The sequence below is a fragment of the Nomascus leucogenys genome, chromosome 6 (assembly GCF_006542625.1).
Source record: "Nomascus leucogenys isolate Asia chromosome 6, Asia_NLE_v1, whole genome shotgun sequence".
NCBI classification, from domain to species: domain Eukaryota; kingdom Metazoa; phylum Chordata; class Mammalia; order Primates; family Hylobatidae; genus Nomascus; species Nomascus leucogenys.
The window spans coordinates 69,496,293-69,512,097 of record NC_044386.1 but is presented as its reverse complement, the minus strand read 5'-3'; the positions used below and the strand labels follow the sequence as shown (position 1 = coordinate 69,512,097).

Below are 15,805 nucleotides of genomic sequence, written 5' to 3'. Positions count from 1 at the left end.
GAGACTTGCTTTATGACCCAGCATATAATTAAGCTTAATAAATATTCTGTGTGCACTTGAAAAAATTTTGAATTCTGTCCTTAGGTATAGTACTTTTTATATATGTTAATTATATCAAGTTTGTTAATTTTGTCACTCAGATCTTTTCTATTCTTCACTAAATTTTTGTCCACTTATTCTACCAGCTGTTGAATAGGGTGTGTTAAGGTCTCTCCTACTATGATTGTGTTTCTCTGTTTCTTCCTTGGTTATCTTTTGCTTTATATATATTTTGAAGCTGTGTTAGGGGGTGCATAGACGTTTAGAATTATTACACCATCCTGATATGTGATAACTGTAGTTTTGTTGTTAGAGGCAGGCCTGATGGCAGTGAAGTCTCGGGTTTTCATTTGCCTGAAAATGGCATTATTTTACTTTCATATTTAACAGCTAGTTGTAGGCTTTACAGACCATGTAAGTTCTCTATCACATATTCATTTTCTCTTTCTCTTTCCCTTCCCTCTATACCTCTTATAGACCAAAGTTTACTGACTCCTGATCTATATAATTTTCTCCCTCTACTTTGGATTTAATCACTGTTCCTTTGTAACTTTTTAACATGGATGCTTAATTCATTAATTCCTAGCCTTTCTTTTTTACTCTTGCAAGTATTTAAGGTTATTAATTTTTTTCTCCATACTATTTTAGCTATATCCCCAAAATTTTGGAATGTAATATTTTTGTTATTACATAGTTTCAAAATATTTTCTGATTTTCATTTTGGTTTATTATTTGACCCATGAATTATTGTAGGTGCTTCTTTGTTTGCAAGTATGTAAAAACTACTAAATATTTTTAGTTATTTTTATTATAGATTTCTTACTTCCATTGTGGACAAAGAACATTGTCTGTATGATTTGAAATCTCTTGGGAACTTTGCTTCATGATTCAGAATATGATCAGTTTTTTTTAAATCATTCCATGTGTGCTTGAAAATAATATTTAGTCTTCTGTTTTGGCTGCATTGTATTATATTTGTCCATTTGGTCATTTATTATGTTTTTCACATCTTCTGTACATTTATTGGTTTATTTTTTACTTTTTCTCTCAATTACCGATAGAGATGTGTTAAAATCTCTCATCATGACTGAGTACTTGTCTATATCTCCTTTTATTCCTATGGATTTTTAATCCTGTATAAATATAATGCTATGTTATTGAATGCAGCAATTAAACTGATTTCTTCCTCATGAATTGAGCAGTTGAACAGTGTAGAGGGTGATTATTTAATTCTATTAATGCTTTTTGCCTTTTGATTTATTTTATCTGTTATTGATTCAGCTATGTTAGATTTCCATAAGTTAAAACATTCCTAATGTACCGTTTGCCACCTTTCATACCTTTACATATAGCACTTTTGTATTCCTGTGTTTTAGATTTATCTCTTGCAAGCTGCATGTAGTTAATTTATTCATAAAATCAGTTTCTCAACCTTTGTCTTTTAACAGGTGCATTTATTTTTAATGCAACTACCATTTTCCCCCATTAATGTGGTGTTTATTCTCTCCTTACAAATCTTCCTTTAAATCAGTTAAATATTGTTTAATCATGTCTTTTTAAAAATTCCATGAGTTTTGAAGTTATACCCTCTCTTTCCATTATTAAGAGGTTACCCCTAAAACATATGTATGAATCACATCTCAAATTAATTAACATCTTAATCTACATTATACACCCAGGCAAGACAAGGACCTTGGAGTAGTTTAGTTTTATTCATCCTTATTCTCTCCTGTTTTGTAAGTTGATGTCATTTATTTTAGTTCTATACTTTTAATCTCATCGGACATTAGTGTTTTATATAGTCAACATTCATTTCTATTTACCCATATGCTTACCTTTTTTGTTTCTCCTCATTTCTTCTTGCATGTCAGATCTTCCTTCTGTTTGAAGTTCATCCTTTACAGTTTCTTTAGGTGAGTGCTAATTTTCCTCTCTCAGTTTTTGTTAGTCTTAAAATGTCTTTGTTTTGCCCTCATTTTTTGAAAACATTTTTCATGGGTCTAGTATTATAGATTGTCAGTTATTTTCATTCAGCACATTGAAGATTTTTTTTTTTTTTTTGGCTTCTTCTTTCCATTGTTTCTTTTAAGAGGTAGACTGTCGGTCTATCACTCCTTTGAAGATAATCTGGTTTTTTTCTTTTTCTATCTGCTTGAAGATCTTTTCTCTCTGTCTTTTATATTGTGCAGTTTCACTAGGATATGTTAAGGAAAACATTAATTTTATTGTTCTTACTTAGAATGTCTTAGACTTTTTAAATCTGTGAGTTTATTTTTACATATTTCAGAAAATCCTCAGTCAGTATTCAGTATTGCCTGATTCACGCCTTTCTGAATTTTGATTGGACAATGTTAGATCTTTTCAGTCTATTCTTATGTCTCATAAACTCTCTTGCATCTTTTCTCTTTCCCTCTTGGTTGCTTCTTACTTATCTTCAAGTGTATTAACTTTTTTCTTCAACAATATCTAACCTGATATTAAACTGATTCTTACTTTTTTGCTTTAATTTTTATATCTTTCATTTTTAAGTTCTATATGTGTTTTCCAAATCTGCCTCTTATTCTTTGGTCATATTTTGTTTAATTCTTTTGTGTATTTTAAACATTTTTAACATAGTTGTTTACAGTCTCTAACTAATCATTTTTAACCTCAAGTTTATAGGTATCTATAAACTGCTGATTTTGTGTGTAGGACTCTTACTCACAATGGCTTGTTTTCTGTTGTGTTTGTAATTTGGGGTTGTGGGCAGGATGTTATCTGTGGGACTCTTGCGTGGCCTGTGTTGAGAGTGTACTCTTCTTAGAGCGATTGTTTTTGTTTGTTTATTTGTACCAGTTTCCCAAGAGAAATTACCTTTCGTACTTAGAACCAATTTTATGTTAATTTCTTGGCTTAGTGGTTCCAAGCCACAAATCAATTTTAGCTCAAATCTTCATGACAGTCAACATTTCCGAGAGAAGTTTTTATTTTCCTCTGCTAAGCCTAGGCTAAAAGAGACAAATTTTCTTCCCAACTGCCTTTGCCAGAGCAAAATTATTTCTAATCTTTGCATTCAGTATATAGTTTTTGAGGGTCCTAACTCTATGTGGAAGGAAAAGGCCGTCCCCACTCCCAATTCCTCATGTTTCAGGGTCTCCAGCCTCTTTTCGAGTTCTTGTGAAGTGATTAAACAGTTTAAACAGTTAAATGTCTTCACTCGTTGGCAGTTGCTGGTTTGGTGCATACTAATTTCCATTCCATATTTATTTCTGGTTGTTGCACATTTACTACACTTTCTTTCAAGCTTGGATATACATTTGAAAGGATTATTGAAAATAAGTATTTTTATTTTCTGACCTCTTTTCCTCTTTAAATCTGTACCCTCCTGCTCATCTTAGGAAGGGGGATTTCTCTTTTCAAACGACCAGAGACAAAGCCTTCAGCCCTTACTTTATCTGCGGTGCTACATACATCCACACAAGATCTTATTTTAAATTATTTTTTGCTAAGTATTACAGAGAAATCAGGAATAATTAAGCATAGAGTAACTAACAAAAGTAAAAATCAATGAGGGTTTGTAGGGATATAAGAAATCTTTTCATTGGTTTTAAAAAGTTGCTTTCTTTGGTTCATTAGGCTTAACACCTAAAGGCCAGGTCTTTCCTCACATTCCTCACATGGTTCCTTTTCCCCAAGATCTACTCAACTTTTTTCTTTAAATCTTCTTTATCCTAATACTACAATCTAACCAATGAATGTAGGCAAAAAAAAATTTAACAAGATGTATTTAGATGTCTACCCAATTCAAGCGTGTAATTTGCATTTCTGAGAACCCCTGGACAGTGCTTCTCAAGCAATCTGTGTTGAAGGACAACTCTTTTCTTTAGATTTCCAATTCACTGTCTCCCTATGCGTCTATAAAATTTAATAAAAATATTACAGCAAAGCCCATTGCTATAAAAGCTCCTAAACACTTCCTCCCATTTTCCGTACTTGCCTCATTGTGCACCAGCTGACCTCCCTTTAAGCAGCACCAGGCACTCTGTGTGCAAAAGCTTCCCTTTATTTGCAGTTCGTAGTCTTTCTTGCATGAATGTCAGAGCAGTTGTGCTTACTCTAAAAAGGACTTTGGTGTATAAAGGTACCTTTTAAGCCAAAGCATTTTGGTTCACTCATTCATTCATTCATTAGTATATGCATAAATATACTCCTTTATTTAACTCAGGATTTTGGACCTGTATATGCATAACGCATACATGGGGCTTTCTATATGCCACGCCCTGTCTTAAGTACTTTCCCAATATTAAATAATTATAACGTTCATAAAAACTCTGTTAGATCAGGACTATTATTATCTCCATTTTTAAGAATTGAAGACTGAAGCAGAGTGATTAAGTAACTTGCCCAACACCACACTGCTAAGAAGTAGTGGAACTGAGATTTGAACCCAGGAAGTCTTAACTCCAGCTTCTGTGTCTAACCAGTCTGCTGACTGCCTCTCTAATGACTACCTTAGACACTCTAGTCCAGATTCTGCAAGGGTAGCTGTTCCAAAGGCCACTTTATTTCATCCTCATTTTCAACTTGAATCAGTTGGTCATTACTGCACAGACCTCTGAATTGAAAAGGGGAATCAGGTCTTCCACCTCCTTTGTGGGAAGAATGATGATTGGTTAGCATGTCTGCCATGGAAAGTGTGGTGATTTTTCAATGCTGCTTGCTATGGTGTAGAGGGGATTGACAGAAGACACTTCAGAGAAGTCATCTATTAGCTTCAGGGCTCTGTGCCTTCAAAGAAATTGAAAATTATAACCAAACTGTAAAAATTTCAACTCAGTCTATTGAAAAAGCAGAAAAATTTAGTCAAACTAGTATTCGTTTCCATTAGCTAGATTCCCCCAAAATATTTTTAACTGAATTCAACCCATTTTTAAAACCTAATCAAGACAAATGAGTTAATTTACATAGAAATCGTCTTTGGCACCAGAACAGAATGTCTCCATTGTGAGACTATAGAGTAAACCCACATGCCATTTCTTTCGTCTTGAACATCTTCACATCTACAGGAAAATTGAAAGATGAGTATTTATATATCTTGCACCAAAAATCACCAGTTTTCCGGACTTTGTCACATTTGCTTTATCTCTCTTTATGTGTATGGAAGTACGTACACTTTTTCTGAATCATTTGAATGTGTATTGTGGATACTTCACTTCTTCTGAAAATAAAGACATTCTGCTATATGACTAAACAACATTAGAAAATTAGCACTAACTTAGTAATGTCAACTAGTAGAGTCCATACTCAGATTTTCCCAATTGGCCCCAAAGTCATTTTTGTAATTTATTTTCATTCCAAAAAACCCAACTTTATGCATTACATTTGGTTGTTATGGCTCTTTATTCACTTTTTAAAAAACATTCTCTCTTCTTTTGTTTTTCATGAAAATGGGTATTTTAAGATTCCCAGCCAGTTCATGTACAACGGTTGTATCTCATTGTTGAATGCCCCAGTGGGGTTAATTCCTCACCCTTCTCCCAAGTGTAGACCTCGGGGCCATATGACCCTGGGTTACTCTCCTTATATCTGTAATAAAGGCTGGAACAAGCAGAGGCCCTGCTGGTCTGCACAGTCTGTAGGGATGGGAAGGGGAAGGTCCTGCTATGCCTAGACGCTGGCAATGAGCCAGGTTGGAGAGAGAAAGCTCAAGGGAAAGGAATTGGGGTGTGGGGAGGAAGGAATATGGGAGGAATGGGATAACATAGATTTGAGGCACTTGCTCATTATATGGACCCATTGGATAGCCTCTCACCACCTAGGAATAACAATTCGGGAGTCTTAAAGAAGAATTCTCAGTCTCTACTGCAGGGGAGAGGCCAAGCCAGCGCCTCCCAGAACCAATGGCAGAGGAATAAACATTGTGTACAGCACATATTTGTCAACATTTAATAGTATCATTTATCTGAAGATTTGAATATATAATGTATTTTTAAATACTGTCTTCGTGTGATATAATGAAAAGAATTGCCAAATTCATTTGTTACAGTGAGGGAGAAAGGAATGAAAGTGAAATGGGGGAGGCAAATAGAGGGAACTTCAGCTTGATCTTTACTCATTTTTCTTTTCTTTTACGTTGAAAGGAACCTGCTGGAACAAACATGGCAGAGGGGTGACTTTCATTTGGTTTTGGGTGATGGGTGTGTTGCTCTTGGCACTTTACAAAATTTGAGCTCCACTTTTGCTCCTTACTCAGTAATACGGCTTTTGAAATCATATAGGTCAGAGAAGTTAAAATTGGCTTGCCACAAACTCAACCATAACAAACAAAATTAGACTGGCCTTTTTTGTGATCTGATTTTGTCCTGGATGTGTGAGGGCTCCTGTTAAGGTTCAGCAGATCGTGGGCAAGTTTACTTACTCCCTGTGAGCCTCAGTTTCCTTCTCTGTAAAATGGGAATAACCTCCCCTGACACGGAGCTGGTTGATTTACTGAAGGTCCTGCAGTATACAGGAGAACACACTAACCCAGCCAGCAGGAGCTTAAACTGTGAGGTCATCATTATCCCACGCAACTCAGAGTCTGAAAACAGGGATGTTCATGGCAGGGCTGGCAGCTGTACAGTGTTACGGAGGACCCAGGCACACACAGCACCCTGCTCTTCCCTCCCCAGCGGGTCAGTGCTAGCTCCATCTGGGGATGCAGTGTAGCTGTGGCCACATCAGGCCACACATCCTCACACTGCATCATTCAGGGCAGCAAGAGAGAGCCCCTGATTATGGCCCTTGTGAAGGAGGAGCAAGCCCCAGCAGGTCTCCTGTTACATCTTGTGGGCCAGGCGACAGCAGTCCATGAGAAGGGGAGTGGAATTGCACAGATCGTCTTGGATGTATGAACATTTGCACGTTGCCCCGTGGGGCAGGCAAGGAGGCTTGCCTGAAAAGCCCCAGACACAAGCAGGGCTCTGTCAGCAAGGATGGGAGGGAAAAGCTATGGGGTGGGCAAGACAATGAGATCTGCCACAGAAATGCAGACCACCTGCCTCATTAGCGTATTCCCTGTCCCTCCTCTCCCTGATTGTCTACTCATGTTCCCTATACTCTCTAATGGTTGCCTAGAGCACTAGCAGCTGAGATCAATGCAGAGGATGAACAAGGCTGCCCACTTTAGTGTCAAATGTGTCGGATGTCCAGGTGTTACTGCCATTTTGTTGAGTTTTATGCCTTTGTAAGCAAAGAGCCTGCCATTTTATTTTACTTTGTGGCAACCCAGTTTTACTGTATCCCAGCCTGGTTGTTATAAACACTTTTTAAAAGTCAAGTGAGACAGGTTGCTATTTCACAGCCTAGAGAAAAAGAAGTGACTAAGTAACTGCATGTTTTTTCCAATGACATCCACAGTCCATCCAGTGGTAGTGTCAATTAAGGCCCTCACTTGCATTTCTCATTTAGCTTTAATAAGGTGACTTGTGGGTGGTAAGAATATACCAGTTTCTTAGCGTAAGCATTAACATCTTCATATAATAAATAGATGTTCGTCTACTTTGTAGTGTTAATTTTAATACATGCTTTTATTTAGAATTAAGGGCACAGTTATTTTTTTATCAGTAATGCCACTTATTACAATGGAATCACTGAATCTTAACCAAAAAGCACTGAGGAGTGGGTAGGGATTCAGTTTAAACAAAGAACCAAGAAGTTTTATTATATTAAACTTTGTTAATATGGCAACACATTAGGCAATAACTCTCTGACTCTAAAATAAATATACTCCTGAGGGCCTTAATTTTCAAGCATTACTTGCAGTCTTTATCCTTCATGTTTCGTGATTTCTATTCTGATAGAAACAACACCTTTTATTAAAATTAGATTTTTTTATTTGTACAAATTTAAGGGGTATATTTGAAATTTCGTTACAAGTATATAATGTGTAGTGATTGAGTCAGAGTGTTCATCATCCGAGTACAACACATTTTTGTTAAGTAGAATCACCCTATTCTGCTATCAAACACTGAATGTATTCCATCTTACTGTGTGTGTGTACCCCTTAACCCACTTCTCCTCATCCTCCCCCACCACTCACCCTTCCCAGTCTCTGGTATCTGTCTTTGCACTGTCTACCTCTATGTGATCAAATTTCTAGCTCCCACATATAATTCAGAACATATAATATATTTCTTTTTGTGCATGATTTATTTCACTTAGGATAATGACCTCCAGTTTCATCCATGTTGCTGCAAATGAATGACATCATTCTTGTTAATAGCTGAATAGTATTCTCCTGTGTATTTATACGTTTTCTTTAGCCATTGACAGATGGAATGTAGAAATGTAAAACATGTTCTGCATCTTCAGTTGTTCAAATCCTATTAATATTTCTCTCTTTTTAAAAGAATTTTTGATTAAAATCCTTTTGCAATTTCTTGGAAATATCTGTTGTAAACATTCTTATTTGATTGAAGTTCCCAAAGTGTTGAAGGCCCTGGGGAGGTGCATGTTATATTTCATCCTCCAAATAAAAACATACATATATATGTCACTAGAAGTTTCACATAACATTAGAAACTTGATATAACCATTCATAAGCTTGAAGCAATTTTTAAACAATTTTAGTATTATCCAAGAAGTGACATGTAAGATGACATTTGTGTCACCTTGCCTAACACAGAAATGAGCCAGGCTATTTATCCTTTCCATAGACACATTCTTTTGAAAAGCAGCCATGAGTGCAGATGCACCTGTCATCAGGTAGGACAGAGTCTCCTGTAGCCATCAGCCTGGAGATTACCTTTGCCTCTCTTCTGTGCTGTTCACCCATTTCCCTCCTGTTTCCTGTATTTCTCTGGTTTTGGTTTCCACCCTCATTTTGTGGAGTACATCCTCCTGAAGCTTCCTGAGAAAGAGTGAATGAAGATGTCTTGACATGAGTTCACTAGAAAACAGAACCTGGCCAGGGATGGTGGCTCATGCCTATAATCCCAGAACTTTGGGAGGCCAAGGTGGGCGGATCACAGGGTCAGGAGATCGAGTCCATCCTGGCTAACACAGTGAAACCCCGTGTCTACTAAAAAAAAAAATACAAAAAATTAGCCAGGCGTGGTAGTGGGCTCCTGTAGTCCCAGCTACTTGGGAGGCTGAGGCAGGAGAATGGCGTGAACCTGGGAGGCGGGGGTTGCAGTGAGCCAAGATTGTGCCACTGCACTCCAGCCTGGGCGACAGAGTGAGACTCCGTCTCAAAAAAAAAAAAAAAAAAAAAAAAAACAGAACCCAAAGTAACTCCCAATGGCTATTTATTTCAGAGACACAATCCCAGATGTGTTAGCAACTAGTTTTATTGAGAAATAAGGCTACTGTGAATTTCTTGTATGTGTCTTATATTTTCATTTCTCTTGGGCAAATATCCACGAGTGGAATTGCTGGGTCATATGGTAAAGGTAGGTAATAGTCCATTTCACACTGCCATAAAGATACTACCTCAGACTGGGTAATTTATAAACAAAGGGGTTTAATTACTCACAGTTCAGCTTGACTGGGGAGGCTTCAGGAAACTTACAATCATGGCGGAAGGGGAAGGGGAAGTAGGCACCTTCTTCCCAAGGCGGCGGGAGAGAGAGAGCACAGGGAAACTGCCACTTTTAAAACCATCAGGTCTCATGAGAACTCACTCACTATCATGAGAACAGCATGGGGGAAACTGCCTCCATGATCGAATCGCCTACCACCAGGTCCTTCCCTTGACACATCAGCATTACAATTCAAGATGATATTTGGGTGAAGAGACAGAGCCAAACCATATCAGAGTATGTTGAACTGTATTAGAAATTGCCAAAAGTTTTTCTAAAATAATTGTGCCATTTTACAATCCCAACAGCAAAGTATGAAAACTCCAGTTGCTCCATGGCCCCTTGGACATCTGTGCTAGTATGTAAAATACAATTGACCCTTGAATAGCCCAGGTTTGAATTGCACAGGTCCACTTCCACTTATATGTGGATTTTTTTCAACCAAGTGAGAATCAAAATTACAGTATTCACAGGATGCAAAATCCATGTATATGGAGGGCCAACTTCTCATACGTACAAGTTCCACAGAGCCAACTATCAGACTTCAGTATATACAGATTTTGGTATATGTCGGCGGGGTCCCAGAACAAGTCCTCTGCAGACACTTGGAGATGACTGTACCATTGATTTGTGTATATTGATCTTGTATCCTGTGACCTTAAAAAATTGCTTATTAGTTACGGTTTTTTGTAGCTTCCTTATCATTTTCTGTGTGAACTATCATGTTCTCTGCTGAGAAGAATAGTGTTACTTCTTTCTTTCTGATTTGCGAATACAGATTTTATTTCTTTCTCTTGACTTATTTCACTGGCTAGAATTTCTCATACTATGTTGAATAGCAGTGGAGAGAGGGAGCATCTTTGTCTTTTATTTTATTTTTTTTTTTTGAGACGGAGTTTCCCTCTGTCACCCAGGCTGGAGTGCAGTGGCACAATCTCGGCTCACTGCAAGCTCCGCCTCCCGGGTTTACGCCATTCTCCTGCCTCAGCCTCTCTGAGTAGCTGGGACTACAGGCGCCCGCCACCACGCCCGGCTAATTTTTTTGTATTTTTAGTAGATATGGGGTTTCACCATGTTAGCCAGGATGGTCTCGATCTCCTGACCTTGTGATCTGCCCGCCTCGGCCTCCCAAAGTGCTGGGATTACAAGCGTGAGCCACCACGCCCGGCCGCATCTTTGTCTTTTTCCTAGTCTTAGAGGTAAAGCATTCAGTGTTTCACCATTAGGTATGATGTTAGTTATATGTTTGTGTAGATTTTTTAAATCAAGTTATGGAGATCCCCCCGTTCCTAGTTTTATGGGAATTTTTAATTATGAGTGAGTATTGAATTTTGTCAAATGCTTTTTCTGCATTCATGATATGATTATGTGATTTTTCTTCTGTAGCCCATTAATATGGTGAATTATATTGATTGATTTTCAAATATTGAGCCATCCTTGCATCCCTTGGTCATGGTATATAGTTCTTTGTATATGTTACTGTGTTCTACTTGTTTATATTTTCTTATGAATTTTGCATCGTATTCATGAGAGGTGTTACTCTGCACTTTTCTCTCTTTGTACTTTCTTTGATTTTGGTATCAGGGTAATGTTGGCTATTTTCTGGAGGAGCTTGTATAATATTGGTTGTTGTTAAGTATACCTCTTGGTATAACCTTTTTGGGAATTGTTCTGGTTATTACATTATATACACATACTTTATCAAAGTCTATTGGTGTCGACATTTTACTACTATTGGTGAAGCATATAAACCTTACCTGCCTTTTTGCTTCTTTATTCTCTACCATTTATAATAAAATTGTTTTAAATATTTATTCAACATACATTGAAACATATAAACAGATAGGCAATGTCATAATTTTTGCTTTAACCATCAGACTAATTTAGAAAACTCAAGAGGAGAAGGAAAGTCTATTATATTTGCCCATAGTTTTGTTCTTCCCATGTTCTTCCTTCTTTATATGCCAAAATGCCTTCTTTTATCATTTCCTTTCTGCCTAGAGAACTTCCTTTAGCCATTTCTTTAAGGTAGGCTTGCTAGGAACAAAATCTCACTTATTACTGAAGAATATTTTTGCTAACTTTAAAATTCTGGGCTGACAGTTATTTTCTTTCAGCACTTAAAAAATATTTTCCTGGCTGGGCGTGGTGGCTCATGCCTGTAATTCCAGCACTTTGAGAGGCCAACGCAGGCAGATCACTTGAGGTCAGGAGTTCGAGACTAGCCTGGCCAACATGGTAAAACCCCATCTCTACTAAAAATACCAAAAATTAGCCAAGTTTGGTGGTGCATGTCTGTGTCCCAGCTACTTGGGAGGCTGAGGCAGGAAAATCACTTGAACCCAAGAGGCAGAGGTTGCAGTAGGCTGAGATTGCACCACTGCACTCCAGCCTGGGTGACAGAGCAAGACTCTGTCTCAAAAAAAAAAAAAGTTATCCTGCTTCCTTCTGGCCTACACGGTAGCTAATGAGAAATCCACTGTCTTTAGAATTGTTTTTCCCATATAAGTAAGGCGTTGTTTCTCCTTGGCAGTTTTTAAGGTTTCTTTGTCTTTAGTTTTTAGAAGTTTGACTATGATATATTTTGGCTTGAGTTTCTGTGGGTTTTTTTCTGTTTAGGGTTTGCTCAGCTTCTTGAATCTGTATGTTTGTTCATTTGCAAAAGTTGGGAACCTTTTAATGATTATTTCTTTGAATACTTCTTTACCTCTACCTTATTCCTCCTCTGCTACGGACTCCTCAGACTTTTGTCACAGTCCCACATGTTCCTGAGTTGTATTCTGTATATGTGGTTTTTTTTAGTCTAATTTTTCTCTGTTGTTCAAATTGGGTAATTTCTATGTTATACCTTTACATTACATTGATTCTTTTTCTCTTCTCTCCAATCTGCTTTTCAGCACATCCATTGAGTTTTTAAAATCAGAGTTGTGTTTTTCAGTCCCTATTATATCTGCCCATATTTTTGTTCTTTATTTGTCTCTGTTTTGTATCTTCTATTTTTTTGGTAAGACTTTATTTCTTTACTACATTTTCTATTTTTTCATTTGTCTTAGGTATGTTTGTAATTGCTTGTTGAAGTATTCTTGGGATGATTACTTTTAAATCCCAGTCAGATAACTCTAACATCTGTCATCTCAGTTTTCATATCTTTTCTTGTTCTGTTTGAAATCTTCCTGGTTCTTGGTATAAGTGATTTTTTTTGTTTAAAAGGGTGTATATTGGGTATTAAGTTATAGGACTCTGGGTCGTACTTAAATCTTGCGTTTTAGTGGACCTCCTGACCCCACTCTAGTAAGTTCAGGGGCCATTGCCTGACAACTGCCAGAGGGTAATTGAAGTACAGGTTCCCCCTCTGTGCCTGTTGATACCTGGGGAATGGGCTTGGTACTTCTTGGCAGGAGTACTTCCTAGCTGAGAGGAGGCAGAGATTCTCATTACAGCCAGGTGAGTGTGAAAGTCCAGGCTCCCTATGTGTCCTCTGAAGACAGAGGGCAAGGTGCTTATTACCACCCAGTAGGGTTGAGGTCTTGGCTTTGAACTCAGCCTTCTCTGACACTCCCCAGGCAATGGAGCAGGCAGTGATGAGCACCTTGTTACAGGCTGGCGAGGGTGGAAGTCTAGGCTTCTCACTAGACCTTTGCTGGCAGGGGTGGTGGCCGGGTTAGAATTTTTTCTGCAGTGTTTGGCTGGAATAGAAGAGGAACTATCTAAGCAGCTACTGTCTTGCTAAGCTACCCCTTTCCTGGTGTTCTGTCTAGAGAGAGCATGCTTTTTCTTTTCTATCTTTTTTTTTTTTTTTTTTGTGGCCTACTCTCATTGGTTCCAGTTTCTACAGTATCTAATCTGGGATATGTGAGGCAAAAAGAAACTCCAGGGAACCCACCATTATGTCGTTCCTCAAGTCTCAAGATCCTTAATTAGTCTGCCACTTCTTCTCCACTTTTCAGAGTCTTCTAATATGATTTTATACATAATTTCCAGGGCTTTTCGTTGTACTTAGTAAGAGAAATAGGAAAAAGTACATCTGCTCTATCTTCCCTGAAGTAAAAGTCTGTAAATGTAAATATTCATGAAATTTAACATGACTACACCTATGTAACTATAATGGTTTTGATGAATCAAATGAAATATGAACTATACCTTCAAAGGTGTGTGTGCATCAAAAAAGCAAGATGGTGAAAGGAAAAAATAGCTTTCAGGAGGGAAAGCTATGTTCAAGGAAATTACAAAGAAATGTTTTATCTTGTGTAAAATACGTTTCCAGATTCAAGGAGAGAAGGTACTGGCCTTGAGTTTCTTAATGCTCATGCTAATTGATGGGAGGATTTGGCCACTTCTTGTCTTCAAAGGGAAAAGAAATCTATATTTTATTTGAGGAGAGAAGTAGCCATAATGTTCTCCCTTTCTACTGAAACCTGTAGAAAATCTGTCCCTGATGTTTATGCCTCCTTAGCAAACACCCCTAATGGCCCCTTCCTTTTCTGGGATCCTGTTCTAAAGTGAGCTTCTGTTCCAGGTCGCCTGAACTGGTGGTCCACTGTGTGCACGAGCTGTAAACGGCTTCTTCCTCTGGCCACGACAGGGGATGGGAACTGCCTTTTACATGCTGCCTCACTGGGTAAGCCCCACAGCACAGATAGAGGGTGGCCAGGCTCCAGGCCTGCGCAAGGAAAGACATAAGCTATTGAAGGAAAGACTATTGAAGGAAAAGCATACCCTAAATAGAGTCACCCATGTCACTGTCATGAGAAAGTCCCCAGGAGACAGAACAAACAATCCTGGCCCTTCATGTCAAGTAGCACTTGGTGGAGAGACAGAACACACATAAGAAAAGACCCGGCATGATAGAAGGAGGCCTTGAGCATAGCTGCAGGGATGGGACTTAGAGACTGTTGCCTGGTACAAATAAAAAGGACTTCCTGGAGGAGGTGGGATCTTTACTGAAACTTGAAGAACTTGAGAGACTACAAGAGGAGAGTGCAGGCAGGGAGACCCCGCAGATAAAGCATAAAGGCAGGAATGGACAGGGTGTTTGGAGGTAGGGGTGAATGAGGTAAGGCTGGAGTAGGAAGTTTTGGGAGCAGTGCATGAGGTTGGGTAAATGAGCAGTCAACAATTGGCATGGACTAATGGAAACAGACGTAGGTACTGCTCAGATAAATCACAGGGGAGTCAGCATAGTCAGAATATACCACAGAGATCAGCGCATTTGTCCAATAGAGACATGAGCTTCCCGATCACACAAAGCCACACAACACAGAAATATTTGGATAATTGAGGATCATCATCGACTTTCTGGAACCTCAGTTATCCCTTTAGGCCCAGCGTTATATGCACAAGGCTGAATCCATTTTGATAGGTGAGTCTGAGTTTGCACCAGGGACCATCAGGGCCGGTTGCTTCTTACCTGCCCTGGAGGATAGCGCCTCTCCAAAACACACAACCCTCACACAGGAATGCAGTCCTTGTTGGTCAAACTTGCATCCCCAACAAACATGGCTTTAACTGGGTGCCATGACCTATAACAAGGGCCAGCCCCCAGACCTCTCTCTCTTTGGACCTGCAGTGAGGCCTATTCAGCAAGAGGTAGGTGAGATAAGACTGTAAAGCGCTTCAAGGGAAATACATCAGGGTCTTGGAAGGGTCCCAGACGAGGATGGAGACCAAGGGCAAGGGAAACATTCCCCAGGCTTGACCTGCAGTGAGGAAAGGCAAGGCACCCACTTACCTGCTTCATCTCCATGTCATTGGAGCACATTCTGCTTGTTGGCATTGCAAAAGTAGTCCGCATTCACCATGGTGAGAAAATGAAAATCAGCGACCCCCACCCAGCGGCGGCCACTCTTAACAGTTTGGTGTTGTCATCATCTTCGGGTCTTCTGTCTGTTCTTCAAGTGAAATGATGATCTTGCTGTGTTCACAGTCTTGAATCCAACATTTTCCCTTACAGTTTGAGAATTTTCCCTGCTGTTAGCCTTCAAACACATGATTTTAAGTAGTTGGGTCGTATTTTATCATAGTGGATAATATTAACTATTCCCCTGTTATTGAGCATATTTTGCCTTTTTCTTTGTAAAACCTGGAGAAAGAATCTAAAAGAATAAATCTCTCATCTGTGTCAAACAGCAGGCTCATTGCGAAGTCTGGGGCATGGAAATGCTTTTGTCCCTCAGCAACTGCAGCATGTAGAGTCATTGTCCCCATCAGCACAACAGCAGGGCAAGGCC

The 15,805-nt window shown here is 38.7% G+C and overlaps 1 protein-coding gene across 6 annotated transcripts in view; it reads left to right on the top strand.

Moving 5' to 3' along the window:
- The window catches only part of OTUD7A (OTU deubiquitinase 7A), a 385,873-nt gene that overhangs the window by 324,019 nt on the left and 46,049 nt on the right, over positions 1-15,805 (top strand). For all 6 annotated transcript variants that reach the window (XM_030814379.1, XM_030814377.1, XM_030814378.1 and 3 more), the window contains one exon: positions 14,095-14,196. In XM_030814379.1, coding sequence (XP_030670239.1) covers positions 14,095-14,196 — 102 coding nt within the window. The remainder of the gene's footprint in view (positions 1-14,094; positions 14,197-15,805) is intronic.